Source organism: Mus musculus, chromosome 1 (assembly GCF_000001635.26).
Source record: "Mus musculus strain C57BL/6J chromosome 1, GRCm38.p6 C57BL/6J".
In the NCBI taxonomy this organism is placed as follows: Eukaryota; Metazoa; Chordata; class Mammalia; order Rodentia; family Muridae; genus Mus; species Mus musculus.
Window position 1 is genome coordinate 190,797,767 of NC_000067.6, and position 22,277 is coordinate 190,820,043.

At 46.2% G+C, this 22,277-nt stretch overlaps 1 protein-coding gene across 9 annotated transcripts in view; it reads right to left on the reverse strand.

Annotated features, from left to right (window-relative positions):
• Rps6kc1 (ribosomal protein S6 kinase polypeptide 1) overlaps positions 1 to 22,277 on the reverse strand; it is a 140,132-nt gene that overhangs the window by 24,888 nt on the left and 92,967 nt on the right. For 8 of the 9 annotated variants that reach the window (XM_006497172.4, XM_006497175.4, XM_006497173.4 and 5 more), the window contains 4 exons: positions 12,308 to 12,355; positions 11,117 to 11,249; positions 1,247 to 2,815; positions 886 to 975 (listed from right to left, as the gene is read on the reverse strand). In XM_006497172.4, coding sequence (XP_006497235.1) covers positions 886 to 975; positions 1,247 to 2,815; positions 11,117 to 11,249; positions 12,308 to 12,355 — 1,840 coding nt within the window. The remainder of the gene's footprint in view (positions 1 to 885; positions 976 to 1,246; positions 2,816 to 11,116; positions 11,250 to 12,307; positions 12,356 to 22,277) is intronic. The other variant, XM_017321197.1, reaches the window with a different exon arrangement.

The following is a 22,277-nucleotide window of genomic DNA, read 5'->3' on the forward strand; positions in this document are numbered from 1 at the left end:
AGCCATGCTAGCTGGAACCTAACATGTGAGTTCTTAACCACGTTAGAAAGTGGCACCAGTGAACACAAGAGCAAACAGTCTCACTACAACGTTTCCGTTATTCATTAACTACATAACAGCATCGGTTCACAAGTGCTTGTTTGGGGGAAAGTTGGGGAATTTGCATTGGGTTGAAAACCTGCCTTTCCTCAGCCCAGCAACTCTCACCAAGGTAAGGTTCCCTAAAAACAATAAAGCCTTTTATTCCTAATTATCATCGTTTCCTGTGGAGCCGAGCTAAGCAAGGTGAGCAGCACAGCAGTGAGCCAGCACCAACGAAAGCCCATGTGGGCACCCAGTGACCCAGTGGAGCCCACCCACTCCCTCGGCCTGAGACCCCTGGCAGCCAGTGGGCGAGGGATGAGTGAACTCTGCGCCTTTCTGAGACTTAGTGCTCAGAAAAACTGGGCAAGCTGTGGGGTAAACAGCACCCCATCTGCACTGACAAGAGGGCAACACAAACTCAACGGATATGCTTAACTATGGATGCCAACAGAGGCCTGGACGGCCACAGACATACATCTGTGATGTTAAAAACAAAAAGCAGACCCATATCTTAATAAAATTTCAAGTCCACCCATGTGGAGAGGCTCAGGGGACACAAGGCCTTCCTTAAGACACTTCAAAGAACACAATGAGTTTCCAGAGATATATAAATGCTTTTACCAAGAGCACACCCATACACACCATCTTAGATTCCATACAGTTCAATCCCCTACTTTTCTTCGTTAGGGCTGAAGGGGTGAGCAGACCCGACGAGTGTGTGAGCCACTAGTGAAAGGCACAACTGGCAGAGAGAAGCAAGAGCCACCTTTCAAGTGAAGCATTTGAGGAGAGTGCTCTAACCTGGGGCACAGTACATTCTCGCTACGGCATCGCTGTCGCAGGAATCTTCAACCTCACTCCACCTGCTAAAATACGTTAGCTGAATGTGTCCTAAAAACAAAACGACAGGAGAAATCAAAACATTTTTCTCTTCCATTTTCTGCAGAAGCGAACTGTAATTACTCCTTTTGTAGCTAAAAACAGTATCATTAAGAATAATGGCATCATTAAGTACTAGAAGCTATTACTGGGGGTGAATTTGCCGCACTGATAATGAAGCTCTAGACAGGAAATGAAGATACTAATTACAAGATAAAACGCCTACTCAGTTAATTGGAAGCAACAGCGAATAAAAAGAAATGCATTTGTGAAAGTTCCTGACCTCCATCATTCAATAAGATGTTGTTTGGGTTCAGATCTCGGCACACAATCCCCTCTCTGTGCAAGGCGTCAAGGGCTACCACCATTTCCGCTGCCCATCTCTGAATGCAGCCCTCTGGGATGAAGAACCTGGAGCTAGCTGCTAGTCGTTTATCCAGGTCCTCAAAGATCTGATGGATTTCCTTGTCTGCTTCCCCGGCTCCCACACCTCGCTCCTGGGCCTCCGAGTCTCTCTGGAACAGAGAGTTCGCTTCTTCTTTAGTCGGTTCTGTGAACAGCAACACCTCCTCCGACGTGGCAGTGTCGGCGTATGCACTGTGTTCTTTATTAGCACCTGAGCAGGGACTAGAAATGTGGAACAGGCTTTCTTGCAAGGCCTGTGCAGTGACCACTACCTCCACCTGCCCCAGCCTGTCAGACTCGGAACGCAAGCTGGAAAACAGAAACTGGTCTGGGGAGCTCCTGTGATCAACGGCAGCCTCGAATAGCACCCCGGGATCTGCCTGAGCATCGTGCTCTGGGATCACACCTCCGGGACAGAATTCAGTGGGATCGCTCAGTTCCTCTGGGCCTTCTGGTCCCAGACCATGGCACTGTTCAGAACTCAGCCTGAGGCACAACACATCCGGGGCTTCCAGCAGTTTACTATCCAGCCTGCCTGCACTGGCCTGTGAAAACTTAGGGTCCATTGCTGAAGCCTCTTTGGTTGGCTGCAGTTCCCCAGGTAAATTCACAAGAAGGTCAGGCCTTCCCTCCTCAGCCCCACTGATAGCCTCTGCAGCCGCCTCTTTAAATGAGATAACTGGGACGGAATCATCTGAGCCCCGGCTCACGGAGTCCTGAGCTTCACTCTCTCTCTTGCTCTCACCAGGATCAAGACTCTGAGAAGGGCTGTCTCCATCTTCAAGGGTAAAGAGGGCTTTCAAAGGCTCTGGTTTCAGACTGTGTAATTTCTCACCAAAATCCAGTCCCAGGAGCTCACTTGTGCTGTCTTTACTGTCTATTCTGAAGAATTCCATAGGGCTGTTTTTTGACCTACTGAGGGATTCAGATGTTGGAGGAGAAGAAACCGCCTCTAGATCCTCACCTCCAGAGAAGACCCTGAGGTGGGTGCTAGGGCTCACACTGCCAGTGGCGAGGGATGCTGGGGAACTAACCGCCTGGGTGTCAGCCTTGTCCCCTTCAGGCTGCATAACAGACTCCTCGCTCAGAGACACCAGGTCCATCTTTTCTTGCCCATACTCGTTGCACAGCGTCAGGTAGCCCGCTGTGCACTCATCCTCTGAACTGGAGCCCGAATCCAGCCACTTGGGAGAGCTGGGCTGGCCGTCGTCTTCCTGGTTGCTGTCGTCTTGAGAACTCGGGGTGAGACTGGTCTTCAGAGGCAGAGCCTTCAGCATGCTCCCCGTGTCGCTCCCTCTGGACTCGAAGCTGCTGCCGCCCTGGGGACTGGCACTTGGCTGCTGCAGGCACACTCGAGGAGGCATGGACGGTCTCCCTTCCTTAATGTCCAAGCTTTCCTGAGAGCTTCTGTTCAGAAATTTACTGATATACGACCAGAGTTTTCCACCTGTGAACAACAGTGACAAGAAATTAAGATGTCTCCCTTGGTAGTTACCTGAGCCACTAAAGGAAATGAAGCACTATGATAACTAGCCACAAAATAAGTCAATAAAAGTCATTAATATCAAAGACCCAGTATGTAGTACATGCAACAAAGTGTGATGGTCTTCTGTGGACTTCAGTAAGTGTCCAATGCAGTGTTGATTATTTTAAACATTATGACCTATTTCTTCCTGTTAAGGGCAATTCCTTGTAATCCCCACACCGCTAGATCTTTAAGTAAAACATTGCTTAGTCTTCTGCTTAAGTCATAACTAGTCCAGCAGAGATATGGTGCTGCTTAACGCTGTACACTGCAGTAGGAAGTACTGCACCAGTCCACTCTGAAAATGCCCAGTGCAGACCTGGGGACCAGTGGGCGACCTGGAAGCTGGTGCCTTCAACAATGTTGACAATGTTAACTTTTTCTCCCATCTTCTGCCTCTGGAACACGGCACATACTTAGTATGAACAAATATGACTACTGGGGAAGATTAACTGAGCAGCTATTAATAAGATGAGTCACCAAGGAAAGAACAGCCCATGTTCTGACACAGACCCAGAACCTACCTGTGCCATCAAATGAACATGAAATATCCCAGCACAGTGTCCACAATGCTGGCCACAACAGTGCTTCCGTTTACTATAGATTAGAGAGATGTTCTAACTAGAATCTACATATTTTTTAAAAAATCACAGAAACCATATGGGTTAGAAATTTAATTATTAAAAACCATATCAATGCCGGGGCCTAGCAAACACAGAAGTGGATGCTCACAGTCAGCTATTGAATGGATCACAGGGCCCCCAAAGGAGGAGCTAGAGAAAGCACCCAAGGAACTAAAGGGAACTGCAACCCTATAGGTGGAACAACAATATGAACTAACCAGTACCCCGGAGCTCTTGACTCTAGCTGCACATGTATCAAAAGATGGCCTAGTCGGCCATCACTGCAAAGAGAGGCCCATTGGACTTGCAAACTTTATATGCCCCAGTACAGGGGAACGCCAGGGCCAAAAAGGGGGAGTGGGTGGGTAGGGGAGTGGGGGAGTGAGTATGGGGGACTTTTGGGATAGCATTGGAAATGTAAATGAGGAAAATACCTAATTAAAAATAAATAAAGTAAGCCAGCAAAAAAAAAATATATATATATATATCAAATGCATTCTCCATGACAACAGAGACTGTTCCCAAAATTGGAAAATGAAAGATGTGTTAAGGGCAAGTGAGATGGCTCGACAGGTAAAGACGCTTACTGCTGAGTCTGATGACTTAAGTTCAATTCCAGAGACCCACATGAGCAGGAGAGAATCAACTTCTGCAGACTGTGCTCTGACCTCTGGGCACATGCTGTGATGTGCATGTCCACACACACACACACACACACACACACACACACACACACACACACACACGTCTCCCTACTTAGATGAGGAGGGTGAGTTTTCAGATCAGTTTTCATTTGCTACTGGGTGTTGTATACCAAGGCAGCTAGACTGAAATGTGTAACCATTAGCAGCCAGCCACAGGTATAAAGCCATCAAAGGCACCCAAGAAGCACCTGCTTCACAACTCACTCCAAGAAAGTCAGTATTCGGCTTATCCTGCTCTCAGCACCAGGAGCAGTAGGGTCAGTGTCAGTGTCAGAGCCTTGCACCTCTCCCTCTCCCTCTCTCTCGGCCCTTCATGTCTCCTTTTGCCCTCTTTAGAGTTATGTTCAGGGCTTCAGACTTCCCCCACAAATGTACTAACATTTAAGGATGCGCCACTGGCTTAGCTGAGATTGCCACAATCTTTTGACAACAGTAACCACTGTGTGAAGCTGTGAAGGTGAAGCCTGGATTTCACTGGAGATCCCAAAATGTTGGAGATGCCAGAGCTGTGGGGTATAGGCCAAGGAGAGCGCTAACAGGGATCGGAACCAGCCCAAGACAGAGAAGTATGCTGTAGTTAACAAAGCTGAAAGACCGTTCTGAAGAGCCCTTTGACTTCAGACATGGAGATGCAGAGTGTGGAATTTGCCCAGCTGGTTTTCAGTCTTGCTTTGGTCCAGTGTTTCCTCACAGTGCTCCCGTCCCTCCCTCTTGGAATGGTAATGTACAATCATGCCGTCGTATGTGAGAAGTATGTGTGTACAGCAATGCCGTTGTATGTGAGAAGTATGTTATCTGGGGTTTTGGGGTTTGTTTGTTTGTTTGTTTGTTTGTTTGTTTTGTTTTATTTTGTTTTTTATTTTGATTTTACAGGGAGCTACAGTTAAGAGATTGTCCTAAGTCCCAAAAGAGACTTTGGACTAACGATTTTGAGCTTCTGATAGTCTATGGGGACTTTTGAAGTAGGACTGAATGCATTTTTACATTATGATATGGCTACAGGCCTGTGGGGGCCAGGGAGTAGCATGTGGTGATTTGAATAAGAATGTCCTCCCTATAGGGTCAAATATTTGAATGCTTAGTCATAAGGTAGTGGAACTGTTTGAGAAGGATCAGGAGGTGTGACCATGTTGGAAAAAGTGCATCATTTAGAGAGACAGAGACAGAGAGACAGAGAGAGAGAGAGAGAGAGAGAGAGAGACACTGAGACTGTCTGTCTGTCTGTCTCTCCATCTTTCTTCCTCTCTCCCTCCCCCCTCCCTGCCTGACACCTGTGGATCAGGATGTAACTCTCAGCTATTGCTCCAACTTTAACTCACAATTAGCATATCGTAACATTTCCATGAGAAAATGAATTTAAATGATTGTGTAGCACAGCCGGCCACACAGTAGGTGTTACAGGCAAACACACTCCTTTGTTAGCAGAACCTCCATCCTCCTGCCTCTAGCTGCTGGGTGGGTCCTGGGATCCCCAGCACGCACTGGCAGCTGGCTAGGGAACATGAATGTTTCTAGGCTCCTGGGCAAGCTGCTAAATTGCTCTCCAGAATCCCCTCCACACACAACAGACAATGCAGCCCCTTCAGCAAGCTACCTGTACCAGACATTAGCAATTGGCCATTTTATTAATCATGGTGGCATCCAGTTGGATTTCCACTGTTTTCACCATAACAATTTTCATTGTGACTGTTGGTGTTTTCTTTATGGAACCTTCTGGGCTCACATAACCCCCTAACATGAATTACAGGAGCCGGGCTTCTCAGAGGGAAAGAGGCTGCCTGAGGTCCTCCAGCTTCACTCCTGAGGCCAGTTCTGCCTTAGCATTCAGTGTGGATCAGGGCCAGGGGCCGAGCATGTCCTCACCTCCGCTGATAAACCGTGAATCCCCAAACCAGAGCACATTATTCCTCCAACACTGCAAATTCCCCCAAAGTGTTCTGCTTTCTTCAGAAGGAAAATCAACCCCGACAAACAGACTTATACAAACATTGATAGCATTATGACAACATTAGCCTAAACAACTGTTGTTCATTAAATCTCAGCAGAAATAGAAAATACTTAAAATATTGATCATGCTGACATATCAAGCACATAACTGGTATTATATAACTGGTATTATATATTATATCAAGCATATAACTGGTATTTTCTAGGCCCCTTTGAAGCACAGGAAATTCCAGTTTTTATGCCATCTTAAGCTATAAAATAGTAATTCATAATATTTAATTAAACCTCTCTGTCTTTTATTTTAATTTATTGGTTTTCTACAAGACTCTACAATAAATGGGTGGATTTGCTTGAGCAAACTTAGAAACTGGATTTAACACAGATGATATTATTATAGCAAAGTAAAAATCACCTTTGACCCAGAAATTCCTACTTAAAGATATCTGCCCTACAAATAATTCTTCAAAACAAAATAAAAAAATACACAAAGATACATACATGCAAGTAATAGGAACAGTTCACATACGCAGTAATAGTGGAAGAAATGCATCATGGGAAATGAACAGTACCACTCCACAGGTCCTCAAGTCAAAGGCAGAACAGCATCTGCAGACTCGCAGTGCTTAAGGTGCCTGCCACCCTTAGAAACACGCAGTTCTCAGCACATGCCTGCCGCTACGTGCTATACACATGTAGCTGCCTCATCCCCCTTCAGTCCTACTGAGTGCACAGTCACCGAGTCCTACTGAGTGCACAGTCACCAAGTCTCTATTTGGTGTACAAAAAACCTGAGGCACAGAAAGGCTAAGGAACGGCCCAAGGCCACAGAGCTAGCAATGGTGAGACAGCTCACACTGCCTCATCCTCAATCTATTCTCCAGGCTGGCTTTGAACTCGCTATAATCTTTCTGCCTTAACTTTCTAAGTACTACACCCAGAGAACATTTTCTTCCACAAAGAAGGAAAGGAATAGGAGGGGAGGGGAGGGGAGGGGGGTGGGGAGGGGAGAGGAGAGGGGAAGGGAGGGGAGGGAAGGGGAGGGGAGGGAAGGGGAGGGGGGAGGGGAGGGGAGGGGAGGGGAGGGGAGGGGAGGGGAGGGGAGAGGAGAGGGGAAGGGAGGGGAGGGAAGGAGAGGGGGGAGGGGAGGGGGGAGGGGAGGGCCTCATTATGTAAGCTACCTAGCCCTGGCTGGCCTGGTACTCACTATGTCAACCAGGTTGGCCTTAAACTCACAGGTATCTGCCTGACTCTGCTTCTTGAGTCCCGGGACTCAATGTGACCTTTTATAACACAGCTCTAAGCTCAGAAGGTGTCTAATGTGCATTGCTACGATGGCACGCAGGTCAGAGGCAGCATATTAGATCCGTTTGCATTAAAACACAGGAACAGAAGTAATAGGCAGGGTGGCACAGACCTGTTATCTCTGCACTATGGAGGCTGAGGCAGGGGGATTACAGGTTCAAAGACAGCCTAGGCACAGAAGGATATCATCTCCATAAGAAAAAAAGAAGCCTCAGTTTCTACAGCCAGAATGAAACACTGTCTGGAATAGGAAGGGTCGCATCACTCCACAGAGCTGGAGTTGGTGTGTTAATTGTCTTAAAACCCAACTACTGGAAGAGACTGGCAGGAAGCTCTCCATGCCCTGCTCTGCCCCGCTTTGCTCCCCCACCCCTGTCTGCCTCGCTCTGCTCTCACAGCTGAGGGCTGCTAACCTCATCATTCCCTGTTCCCTGACTGAGAACTGAGAACATGCCACACAGTGAACATTCCACTCGTGGCCAAGCTGAAGAACATTCTATAACCTCTAGTCTCTTAACATTAACACTCACGGCCTTGACTGAAGACTATTTCCCATCTGCTCCCTCAAATCGAGCTAAGAAAATGGTTAAAAGAACAATGACTATTTGATACCTGTCTTCTAAGCTTCTTTTGTGGACACAGGACTGTAAGCATGATAACGAAGACTGTGCCACTAAGCTATGTCTGCTGCCTACTTCCATCTGGGCAGTAACAAACATCTCCTGAGCTGGGGAAATGGCCCATTCACAAAAGTGCTTGCCGGGCAATCACCAGGCCCCATAAGAAAGCTGGGTGTGGCAGTGCATCCTTAGAACCCCAGAACTCAGAGGATCCCTGGGCCTTGCCAGCTCGCCAGACCAGCCTCCTTGGCAGACCCCAAGTCAAGTAAAAAACCATGTCTCAACACAACAGGAAGAGCGTCTAAGGAACAACATGTACAGCTGACATATGACCTCCACAAGCATGCACATGCACACACATGAACTCTACGTGTATGCATACTATCTCTAATGCACGTGCACACACATGAACTCTATGTGTATGCACACTATCTCTAGTTCATGGGTCCAAAACTGAAGCCATTTTTTTCCAACTCAATTTACTTTTCTCACAACTTGCTAAATGGAAGCCCCATTTTTAACATTTCTAGCCAAACACCCTGGAGTACTGCAAGGCAGAATCCTGTCAGTCAGTTCTACTTTCCAAATGTGTTCAGGCTCAAACAACAAACATTGAGTGTAGGCACAGACATTCAGATGCTAACAAACACCCTACCTACCAGCAGCTGAGGTCTGGAGACCTAAGTGTGCCGCCCTCCCACAGGTCACAGGCTGTGAGTGTGGCTCCCTCTGTGGTGCTGCTAGGGAATGGAGACTTTGAGAGTGCTGCCAGCAAGAGGCTACTGGAACTCTGGGTCTCACCCTTAAGGACGGCATTCATGTTCTCAATTGCAGCACCACCTCCACACAACAAGGATGGACCCTTCTGACTCTGTTTGTTAGAAATCAGATCTCATGTGACCCAGGCTGCCATCAGAAGTGACCCTCTCCCACTCTGGGATGAGTGTCTCACATCACCATACCTGGCAAGTGAGTGAGCTTGTGAGGTATGAATCAGCTCTTACCCTGCCACGATGCTGCATGCTTCTCCACAACAAAACGGCTGTCCTCACGGCCACACCACAGCCACCATCTCCTTTCTCGGTCATCAAACACTGTGTTGTCACACTGCCCTGTCCTTGGACCTTACATGCAAATGGTAGGGCTTTGTGACTCAACTCTTCCTAAATGTCACCATTTCAGAGAGGGCTCCTAGAGCACATGACGTGAAGCAGTCCCCTCGCTGTCACTTGGGAGGGAGGCCACCCGTGTCAGCCAGGCATCAGAGCAGAGGCCCCACACGTGTGCAGTACTTGATTGCTTTTTGCTTTTCCTTGTCCAGCTCCACAGCAGCAGTGAGTGTGGAAGTGTGGAAGGGGGCAGTAAGTGTGGAGGTGTGGAAGGTGGCAGGTTCTTATCCTGCTTTGTTCCCGGGAAACCCAGCTCAGTGTGTGGCACACACTCAATCAACTGCTAAGAGCAAATGAGCCGAGGCTCCCCCTTGCCATAACTTTCTTAATATCACAAAGACTTCTAGAAAATTCAGCCAGAGACATTTGGAAGGAGAGACATTCACGAGTCCATGACAGTCCGGGATTGTGTTTCCATCTGTCCGGGCCCTCGGAGCACTGTGACACTGGCACACCACATTAAACCAGCACCAGCTACAGTCTCAGTCCTGAGAGGCAGAAGGGAAGATGGCAGAGGAAAGACAAGTGTGACGTGGAGGGCCGAGAAGAGGAAGAAGGCAAGCTACACAGAGCGGAGGTAAGCGAGGGTGGAAGCTTTGCCACAGATAATCTCCAACATGAATAATCCACACCGGGTAATAGAATATTGACCATAATTACATTCATCCTACTGACCTTGTTCTAAATTATTATGGATTATTACTACGCAAGTTATTTTGTTCCACACCAGAGGTGGCTGTATTTCGCTATCAGATGACATGACCTCTAATTCAATAATGTCTGTAATGCACTGGTATCCTCAGATAAAAGCTGTCTATAATGTCTGAACAAAGGTGAATTAGTTATCCAATTCACACACGCAATTAACTCTCTTACTACCTGTGAGCCGTGGAGCCCCTCTGAATCCCCTATTAAACACTGCATGTGGGGTCTTCCCTCCATCTCGTTATCTTGTGCAGGCTCCACCATAACAACATTAGTACCTTACTGCCCCCCACCAAAAACCTTGCATTAGTTATCATAGGAGACATCATTCCAGAAGGCAGTGTCTCTTTTTCCTGAGAAAAAGGTATTAAATTCAAATGTTATGTCTATTATAAAAATAGAGTATTTTCATAGAGTATTTCATTTTCAATATACAGTAAGGAAGGACGCTTTCTACAGTAAGAGTAGAAAATAATTTATATTTTCTTCATTATTTTAAGAATACCTGTTTTAACACCAAAAGGCAATATGTGTTATGTGAATTTATTTTCACATAAACACCTAAATAAAGTCACCTAAATAAAAGGATATGTATTTAAATTCAGGTGCTATCAGGCAACACGGACTCATCGAATGAGTGCCTTCTGCCACCTGTGCTCCAATGCGGCTGAAGGCGGAGCCCAGGCCTCGGCTTTGTACCCATGCTGATGCCAGTGAAATGCTGTGTTCATGAGACGCAGATCAGAAACGAGGCAATGTCAAATGTTAAGCAAACACCCTTGCGTTCCCTCTGAAGGAAGCAATTAATTAATTCTGCAGGGGATGCTTTTTTTAGTCATCTAACGTAAGTGTAGCTTTTTAGTGCAGACAAGGGAACAGAATTAAATCTCTAAATAAAGTCTCGCTCTCTCGGCGCACACTGAAGCTCTCATTCTGTCAGTAAATCTCCTAGCAAACTGCACGAATGAGGATTGTCCCACAGGTCAGTGAGTGATGCTGGCCCATCACCTGGGTTGTCCTGTTCCCTCCAAACTCAGAGCAAGGAGGCTGAGCAGGAGTCAGGAGACAGAGTCCATGCTCATGAAATGGCAGGCAAAGCAACATCACTAGCACTAGCACTCGGCACAGGCGATGCTCCTCACGGCCAACCCACCTTCGGCGCGCTGCAGCACGAGAAACACCGATTCCTCCGAGATGATGTACGTGTGCAGACACACCATGTTAGGCACACAGCGGGGGATGATGGTCTTTCTGTTCCTGCTGCACTCGCTGCTTTTCCTTAGACCCTGACAGAGAACAAAAAGGTCAGTTGTACCCGTGGTTGCCTTTGGAGCCTGCTGTGCTCAGTGTTTATCAACCAAACTAATCTATCCGAGTTACTCGGGGCTCGAGAAACCACTCATCTGCTGCTCTGTGCCCCTCGGTCCCCAGAGGCTCCGCTGATGGCATCTGGCGTGAATCCAGACAGCAGAAGATGCCACAAAGCTGCCATTAAAATCAATTACGTGGGTCAGTGTTTTTATTAGCGATGCTCTCAAACTAAGTCATCAGGATGACACACGGTTATTTCTCTGTGACCTCTAAGTTTGATTTTCCTTGTGTATGTCTTTAAGGCAGCAGCCAGTTCGAGTCACATTCTCCAGACACCAGGGGTATCCTGCATGAAGCAGCAACTTTTAAATTCTTTTCCAAAACACTAATGACAAATCACCAAAAGCACAAGATTTGGGCATTCTGGTGTTCCACGCAGGTTTTAAAACGCTAGGTAAATACCACTGGGTGTGGGGGCATGGACTGTTCATAAAGAGTGGCTATCTTCACACACGTCAGTGTGACCTCCTGTCGTGCCTGACCAGCAAGAGAAAATGGATGCTCAAGACAAGCCACCTTTTTGGACGCTATGGGATGTTTAATCTGGATATATTTAGAATACATACTATTGCAAACCATCCCAAAAACAATATCAAAACTACAACTGTCCACTTAATTATGTACTGTATCTGCACTAAAGACCAGGCCCAGACACAGCTACTTGCTAAGAGTGTCTGCAGAAGTCAGGTTTTAGGAGTTGTAATCAGCTCAACTGAAGCCCATGGACCCCCATGAACCGGAACAGCGTATCTGGAGCAAATCCTGAGGTCTGTGCATTCAGATTACACATTCTCTAAACTAAGAACTTTCTAAATGGAAGCTACACCATATTTATCAACTGCAAACAACAGAAACACTGACCACTAAAAAACATAAAACACTCAAGTGCCATGTAAAAATATTTTTCTTTCAAAACTATGTTTATTTTTGAAAGTCAATTTTTAAATTCACTAAACTTACAAATTCTACTTACTTTTAAAATGAATGTCTGCTCTGTCCTTGTATCCATTACAAGTAAAACCTAAGTAAAAGATACAATTAATAAATTTAGCAATATATAATGAAACATTAGTCTTGAATTTGAGAGACAAAGAATCAGGTCCTGGTTGTGATTCTTTCCAAAATTATAATTTCTGAAAAGACTTTTTTAAAAAAACCTTACTTGTCCCAAAAATTTTATTACAATTTCCTTTTCTAAAACTGCTATAGCATAGAAACATCACTGTGCTTCCTAGATTTATTTTTAAAATATGTTTCTTAAAAGTGCAGCATGGTACACACGAAGCTGTTGCAACTGGAAGTTGGTGGCAGACGGCAGGTGCAAACAAGGCCAGCCTTGAAAGTGGGAAAACCCCAAAACAAGGTGGCAGTGGATGGAGTGCACAGTCAAAGAATTTTCTCACATGGTGAAGAGGAAGTAATTGCATTAAAATTGATAAAGTGGCAACCTTCTGTGATCTTTAAGCAGCCCACTCTAACAGGTTCTCGATAACTGAGACTCTAGCGCCATCTCAGGCATCCTGTGGGTACTCCTCTACTCTGGACCAGAGCAAATCCTACTGACTCCATAGCTAAGATCTGTCCTGCCCCGATGCCCCACCCCAACCAGAGACTAGCTCTGCCCAGCTGACAGCCAAGGCGTTGTGACAGACCCCCAGCTTCCCCCGCACACTGCACAGCTCTGTGGTCAAAGAGACCAGGCAAGGCTTCATTTCTAAGTGTGTTCAGATGTATCACTGTTCCATGTCTCTGTAAGAACAAGACAATCAGTACATGAACTTCATTTCGCACACTGCCCCCTTGAATGGCCACCCCTGACAGCCTAAGAGAAAGGAACGAGGATAAATCTTACCACATCTACAGCTTATTTTTGCTAAATACTATGGCAGAGATAGGCCACAAAGACCAGTTAGCAAGCCTATGAGTGTCTGCCACTACCTTTCTTTTGGCATTACAGAGGCTTGCTGTCACCCTCTCTGACAGCCTCACACTGTCTCACCTGCACTATTTAAACCAGCTTGTGTGCTAATACAATGCTATTCACACAGACACCTCACAAATGTCCTGCAGAGACCCCAAACCCAAGCTCCAAGTCTCTCAGTTCTCCAACTACAAAGCCAGCAGCCAAGTCAACCAAGGAGCTGCACCTCCTGGGCCTTCCTAGCCACCTCCTGCTTCTTCTCCCTCCTCATTTTACACATTTACCATGTCCGATGTGGGTAATCAGCATTGGCTACCGCCTTGTTCCACATATGGCTGACATGAGGCCCTGGGTGTGATGCTATGATGAAAGATGACCAGGGCGGCCACCATGTAGGGCCGCCGCTCTGAGATGCTCTTACAGAGTTCGTCCAGGGTCATGACTGCCGTCACTATTATTGCAGCTTCTCTACGGAATATTCCCCCAGCCACTTACTCAAACAACTGTTCATCTCTCCATATTTAGCTCAAATGTCAATCCCTCTGTCTCTCTTATTAATACTGATGGCTCTTCCTTTGTCCTCGCATTTATATTGTACTGACTTCTATTATAGCATCTCAAATTCTTCAGTTTAGTTTCATTTGCTCATTTGTCATCTCCCAAACAGATGTCAAAATCCTTATGGGAATGTCACAGACAGTGTCATGGTCCCCAGACATACTCACACCCCACTCAAGAGTCTGTGAGCAGACTCTGCTGTGGTAGAAAGGACAGAAATGATGGAAATGGGGACCACCTGGGTTGCCCAGGTGGGTAATGTTGAATCACATGAATTTCAGAGTGGCATGGTAAAGGGTCTTCCCAGTATGAGAAGGAGCTGACTAGGATGTAGACCCACCCACATAGGCAAGAACCAAAGGGGTATAGCTGAAACTTAGAGAGAGCTTGAGAGGAGCAGGCAACATTTAGAAGCAAAGAACAGCCCTGAGCTAACCTAACCACCAGCAAGGGGACAGCTCATTCCTCCAACTGTGCAAGCAGGGCAGCTTGTTAGCAGTGTGAGTGTGCATAGAGACAGGTCCTCCACACACCACAGCAAGGCCTCTGACTAGGGTCTTCAGACAGCTAACTCCGCTGTGATCAGCTCTGCTGACAGTAGGGTAGAAATGGTGTTTGTGTTTTAAGGACACAGCTGGCAGGTTCAGTAAGAACACAGAAGCTAGGCAGCAAGGTGTCAATGGAGTTTGGAAATGAAGTCAGGACTGAGGGTTTATATCTGAGCACCCCCCACAAAGTCACACGACCACAGTACTGGGGTTCAGACTGCGATCATGGGGTACTCTCAACATCCCAAGCTAGTGCACATCTCTAATCAACCAAGTTCAAGGGTGAGCAAACAACTGTGAAATGTTAGCTGACCCTGCTTTAAAAGCTACCAAGCAAAGAAGGGTGACAGGTATACCCGGCCAGCTAGCTCCAGCGCAACATCTTTCATTGCTAAACTGCCCTGCACATGTGCAAACAGTGTGTTAGTTACACATCTGGCACACTGCAGTGGGTACGAAAGCAACCAGAAGAAGGGCATTACAAGGAAAGAATGATTCAGATGTGAGACAGAGCACAAGGTGGAGCAGCCATCTGCCCATTCAACAGGAACCCCCTGAAGGACTGACAAGGAAACCCTGCAGAAGGAATAAGGAAGTGACAGAAGCCAGGCTGCTCCACGTGCGTAACTCAGGGGTGAAGAACACCAGAAAAAAAGACTAAGGAAGGATGGGTGACCATAGGTGCAAGGAAGACATGGGCTTTGAGTTCTTGCACACAGAGAGACCTATTCTCCCCTTCACTGCCGGCAGGCAGGGCTCCTGACACGTTCTTCACAAGATGGCCCTCCGAGGCATGGAAATGCACTCACAGTCCTTCAATGGTCTCCTCCACACATAAGGCGATGGACAGTGGTGGGCTCTGTGGAGGCATCTGTGCTCCTAGCACCTCGTCGGGTTTTGCATCAACACACAACTCTTTATGTGACTCCCCAGAGGGCCAGTGGTATTTGCAAAGACCCATCTATGCCAGATGAAAACCATCTCTGAGATGAAAGGGGAGGCCCGACAACTTTTTCTTACCAGAAGCCTCCTGCCTGTCAGAACAGAATACTCCTGCAGGAATTGGAAAAGGGGGGGGGGGGTCCTCTCCTTGCTGGTCTCACTCAGCCATGAAGCATGAAGCAGATTACATAAAAGGGCCAGTGAGGACGGACAAACCTGGTGGAAAGTGCGGGTGGATTTGGGCTTTCTTCTCTCACCAACTTTGCTTGCCACTCGACAACATTCACATTGAGGTAATAAACACAAGAACATATGTGATTTTTTTTTTAAAATGTGCCCTTTGACTGTCAATTTCTCCCAAACAGGTGTTGCCTAAATGATTATAAATTGGCCTCTGGGTACACCTCTTCAACTGAGCCGTACAGGGCTGGTGATAATATAATTAGACCTAAAAACATCAGGCTGGCGACTGCTCCCCATCTGTTTGGCAATAATGTTTAGTTAACAATAGTCTTTAAAAGAAGCACCTTCAACTTTCATTCTTAAAGTTATTTATAGCGCTGTTCTTAACACGCCAGCACTCCTGCTAACAAGAGCTTTAGCCACTTGGAAATTATTAGCCATAAGGCTGTACACAAAGAAAAACGACTGCATTTAACATCTGTATCTCTCCACATTTATACACTGCAGCCTCATTGAAGTGAGTCCTTAATGAACAGTGGTATAGCATCAATATCATAGCCGCATGCACACAGATCATAAGTAGCCAGACATGTTTTTAATGCCAATAGTAGGCCAATCTGTAATGAAGCTGTCAGCATAAAGGACAAAATAACAGCGTCTTTAACCCTCAAACTGAATTTGTTCATTTGTAGACTCAAACACAATTTAAAAACTGCTCATGGGTTTGCTCACCTTTATAAAGACAAAAATCTAATTTGTACTAATTTGATACAATTGTCTTCTCAATAAAAGGCTCCTAAAACCATCTTTTATTTCATGATAAAACAAGTACTATTACTAACACTGTCATGAAATAATTACCTCGGACAGCATATCTTATTGAAAGAACACAATTAACATATTTCTCTCTTTCATTTTTCACACGTACATTTCAGCACTATATTAGCGTTCTGCCTGACAGAAAGGGCTGCTCCATCTCTGCCCACAGTGGCAGAGCATTGTTTGAGGGGTCGGGGGAGAGCAACTTAAGTTATTGACCAAGCTCATCTGTGCTTCAGCCCCACCAGAACCATGAATGACCACGTACACTCAGAAAGAAGGAGAGAGCAATACACAAGGGAGAGAAAACTTACCATTTACCTCATAACTGGGGGAGAAAACGATGGTACCTCATGCTACATTCTCTTCTCAAAATAGGCCACACCGGACTTGACAAATGTTTAAGTGATTTCTTTTGGGAGCATTAAAACATCACCATTCTGCAGACGTGTGCGTCTGTGTGCACCAAACGGGCAGCACCAAACCTCCACTACCCCAGTGATGTGTCAGTGAACACAGGCCCTCCAGATTCTATCTAAACCCACTGAGCTTCACACACCCCTGCCCCCCCCCCCCCACACACAATACTTCTATTGACTCTTTGGGGATTTCCCAGTGTCCACCCCATCACACTCGCTTCTCAGCCCTCCCCTACACCCTTGTTACCCACATCCAGCAAGGAAAACAGAGTCTACTCTGTGTTATCTTCTTAGTCACTGGTGTGGTCAAACTCCCAGTGGTTTGCCCCCAGTATGATGAGCTGGGTCCCTCTGCTCCTGGACCCCTGCTGGACGTCATCTGCTGTGAAAGGCGACACCCAGCATCCCTCAGCCCTTTTCGAGGATTCCTTGGGAGCAGGAATTACAGGCTTCCACATGGCTTCTGGCATCTGCACAGATCAGGGACAGGGTTCCAATGTCTGTGGTTCACGCTGTGGCCCCAAGTCTGTGACCCCAGATGCATCCAGGTCCATGCCCTGCCCATGGTCTGTGCTGGTGACAGTTTGCATTCTCACAAAACTCAAGCATGTCCTCACGTTTGAGTAGCCCCATGCCCACGCTCACAAGCCATCACTTACAAAACTTCACCTACCAGAATAAAAAAAAAAAAGGGTAGGGCCACTCAGACACCAAGTCTCTCACACAAGCATCACAACATGATGTTACTGGCACTCTGTCCAAAAAAACAGAAACCAGGAAATGAACGGCCCAAAGCTACAGCAGCAGGAGCAGTAGCTAAAACACACCATAAAGGCGCCCCTCCTGAAAGACCAGAAGCCAGCCCACCTTTGGTCTCCCAGAAGTTCTCTGCTCAGAAATGAAGTTTGAAAAGTCATGTCACCTGGATACTCAGCTCCAGTCAAGACGGTCTCGCCTCCTACTCTCGAGAAGCCACTTTGGTAGCAAGTGCATCAGGCTTCTAGGGCTTATGCACAATATTGTTAAACTTCCTGGGATGGAACCAAATCTTCTCTGTGCTAGAACTTCCAGTTTAATGAATCACTTTGGAATGATCAGGCAACCTGCAGAGTCCTGCCTGTGAACTGGAGTAAAATGGTACCTGTTCCATCACACAGAGAACGGTGATCTTAGGACAAGCTGAGTTCTTCAAGCATAAATTTAATCCAAAAATATCTAATATCTTCCAAGGTAGAAAACAGCAGATCAAATCTACCAGAAGCATGTGACATTAGCGCTCCCCCCCCTCTCTCTCTATCTATCTATCTATATATATATTTTTTTCAAGTTCAAAGTACCTTAATTTAAAGTGTACCCGCATCTGTGGCTTCTAAAGGCCCCTATTTCAGCCCTAATCACCTAGCTGCTGCCTCGACTCCTGCCAAAATCAAACTGGGACAACAGAGGAAGAACAGTTAGGAAACACAGCAGTGAGAAACTGCACTGATAAATATGATAAATAAATAACTGCATTTCTAAGAAAACAACTAATTTTCATTTTCTTCAAATGCCCAGGCAGCTGCAAAGGTTTTCGTATGCTAATTTTTTAATTAGAAGGTATTTGGGCAGTGAAAGCTTTCATATGCACTTCTGATTCTTCATCAAACGTGAACTCCCCAACTTAGCATCGGTATAGCTGGTGGCGGCCTGAAGGTTTACCATCTGCTGCTACCCAAAGTCACGGTGGCCACCTTCAGAACATATGCATCAAAGCCCAGAGATAAGAGACTGAAGAAATACTGCCTAAGTCAGCATAAGGGCGATGATGAAGCCAGAGGCAGGCAACGGGCAAGCGACCAGAAAACACTGAACCCTGGGAGTAAGCAGTCATACACAGAAAAGCACCCAAGGTCACTGCCTTTCCGACAGCTGAACCAAGGGCAGGAGACGCAGTATAGCCGAGGGATGTTCTGAGTCTAGGTGGAGGGTTTTCCTCATAATTGAAGGCCGGAAATCAGCCTCATTTAAAATAAGCCTATTCTGAGTAAGCGCAAACCTAAGATTTAAGTTGTCTGTTCAGCCTATGAACAATGACAATAAAGACATATGGTTTGCACAGTCACAAACAGTGCATGCTAGAAAGGGCTTCTCTCCTGGCACTTAAAGTCTAAACATTTCCCAAGGAAAATACACTCTGAGACAAGTTAAACAAAATCCACAAAATACCAATTAAAAGGCTGACTGTAACGACTCCAAGTGTCCCTCCAGGCCTGGGGCAGGTGCCGAAACAATACTATTCTGGGCACACACGCCCGCCCCACGAACTAGTTCATGCCACTGAGTACTTAAATGCTCAATCATCACCATGATTTCATTAGAAAGTTTACAATTTTAATTGGAATAAATGGCTAAAAATAAAGCAAATGTTTCGGAGTAATTTATCTTCCAAGAAATGCTAACAATCATAATGTTGCAACATTGGAAGAAAGTTATCTTTGTGCTTGGAAAATATATTTGCAAACACTTAGGAAGCTAAGGCAGGTAGATTACAAATTCAAGGCCAATCTAGACTCAAAAAAGGGGAGGGGAAGGAAAGAGAGAGACAGAGAGACAGAGAGAGAGACAGAGAGAGAGACAGAGAGAGAGACAGAGAGAGAGAGAGAGAGAGAGAGAGAGAGAGAGAGACCTCCTTAAGGTGACAGCCAAATCCAGCTGCTGTATAGAGCATACATCACTGTGGAGTTAGCTCACCTATAACACTGAATCTCCAAAATGCATTCATCTTAACAGAAATTCATCTGTTAACCATAGTTAGAAAAAACACAGAAAATTTTTATAAATTTTTAAGGTTTTTAGAAAAAAATTACCAAAAGCAATAAATAAATAGATACATAAACAAACAAACAAACAAACAAACAGAATGATACCAAAACCATCCTCTAAATAGAGTCTCAAAACGTCAACTGGTGACTGGGTTTGTGTTAATTTCAATCTCTTCTTCTAGATTCGTACTTATTTGCTGGGCACGGGTGTTTTGCCTGTGTGTATACATGCATGTGCAGTGCCCAGGGAAGCCAGAGAACATGCACACTGCAGGCTTGCTAAGAGCTGTGGTAGGCACTGCTTCAGCTGAGGCTCCTCCTCTCCAGTGACTGTAGTGTGTGTCAAGTTGACATAAAACCAGCCAGCACACAAAGTCATAAAAAAAAAAGATTGATAAGTGGATGTCATAGAAATTAAAAAGCATCTGTTCTGCCAAAGACAGTGTGAGCACAAGCCACAGCCTGCCACCCAAACACACAGACTCTTCAAACTTAGCAGTAAGAAGCAGAAAACTTGACTTTAGAGTGGGCCAGGCAGGAGTGGAGCTGGGGCCTGCCACCATGAAGCCAGCTGACACAGAAAGACAAATACTATGTATTCTCCCAGCAGGAGCTGAAAGCAAATGACCTGCAGAACAGTGCTGGAGGCTGGACATGGGGGTAAGTAGGGCTCACCACAAATAGTTGTACAGTTCAGAATAGCTTTTAAAGATCTTTGGATGTTCTCAGCAACATGAACTAAACATTCCAGGTGGGATATAGCAACTACCCTGCAGGCTGCACCCGGCGCACATGCACTGAAATACTACACCGGATCCCATAGCTATGTACAATCATTATATGCCAATTAAAAATTCTCTCTGGGATGGAGCTGGGTGTAAAGCGCCTGCTGAACATGCAAAGGCTGGGGAGGACATGGAGCAGGTGACTTTCCTGTACAGCTGGTCGGAACACAAAGGGCCACAGCTCCTTTGGAAGACAGCTGGGCAGTTTCTCACAAACCCAAGTCTTCCTTCTCTATCCATGATTCAGCAATGGGGCTCCTGCTGTCTGCCAAAGGAACTGAAAAGATGCCCAAACAGAAAATGCCCAAGAAAGTGAGAGCACCTTTCTTTGTGAGCACCAGAAACACCAAGACGTCATTCAGAGGCCAAGAGGATAAGCAAGCACAGGCCGTGAGATGAGGAAAGTCCCACGCGTGTCACAAAGTAAAGGACAGCCAGCAAATGGCTGCACACGGGAAGTCCAGCAGTGACCTCTGGAAAAGTCAACACTGTGCAAAATGAGAGGGGCTGCCACAGTGCAGAGCAAAGGGTGGAGGGTAGAGGGGCGTCCGGAGGCACAGACCCTGAGGGCAATGAGGACAGCCTGAAGGACAGACAGACAGCACAATGGTGGCCACAAGTCATCATATCTGTACAAAGACGAACACTGTAGACAACAGCAAAAGTGAGTCTTAACATGAATGAAGAGATGATAAAATTAAATGTTTTAGAGGCTACAGAGATGGCCTAGTACTTGCTACTCTTCAGAAGACCAGAACTGGGTTCCTAGCACCTACACACCGACCTGGAACACCAGCTCTAGGAAGTCCCACACCCTTCTTAGGTTCTGCAGGCCCTGTGCTCACACACACAAACCCACAGAGACTCACACAGACTCACGCACACATATATTTTTTAAAAATACAAGAAATCGTTTTCAGTTTTGTTTTTATTTAAAAAATCCACTACATTAGCACAGATCTGTATTCCAAGAAGCCCTCAGAGCAGGACTGGGTTCCAAGAATGCCATGAGGTAGCATACATGACAGAACAAAACAGCAGGTCAGAGAGGCTCTGATGGTTACAGCACAGTGTCTGCCTGTTTGGAACATGGTCTGATCAGCTAGCCACCGACAACCGACTGGAGCCAGGGTGCTGTGGCAGGCCGAGACACAGGAGATAAGTCGTTAAAAAATGTATGCGATAGTTTGGTCTTTGAACACTTCCCCAAAGGCCCATGTATTAGAAGCAGCTCAAAGTGCTGACAGGAGATAGTGGAACTTTTAGTCTAGGAACCCAGGGAAGAATGCAAGGGCATTGTGGGTATGCCTTTGAAGTGGATGCTGGCCCCTGGCCCCTTAGCTAAGGAGGAGAGACAAAGGCAGTCAGTCTGTCCTGACTGGCCGTCCATCTTACCTCTGAGATTCACTGTGCTGGACTTTTCTCCTTCTCAGCTCCTCCCTGTGGCATGGGTGCAGTGGGGACAAATACCAAGGTCACCAGGTCCCAGATCCCCTGAGTTAGTTCTCTGGATGACATCTAGAGCAATCAACTTAGGACAGATCTGTGTGCATGCACATGCATGTGTGTATGCATGTGAGTGTGTGTGCGCACCCTTCCTACAGTATGAAGTACAAATGTATTCTTCAGATATAGACTATGAAATGACCATTATCAGAGGCACAAGCCCTATAATCATGTGGCTAAAGATGAGATACAGTCGGATCTCTAGGATGCTAACCTACTACTGTCTTCTCAGGTGGCCAACTCTTTAAATAAAGCATAACTTGAAGATTCTAGTCCTGGCTTCTGTCTGTGCAAGGGGCACACAGGCCATTCACATCTCCAGAGGCCAAAGAGCAACGCCAAGAGCACATGGGGGAAAGCTCTGAATCCACAAGCCAGAGTCCACCATCAGTTTTGCAAATGACCACCTCAGCTTCTGTCCCAGCACAGGAGGCTGCATGCATGGTGAAGGTATGGCCTTT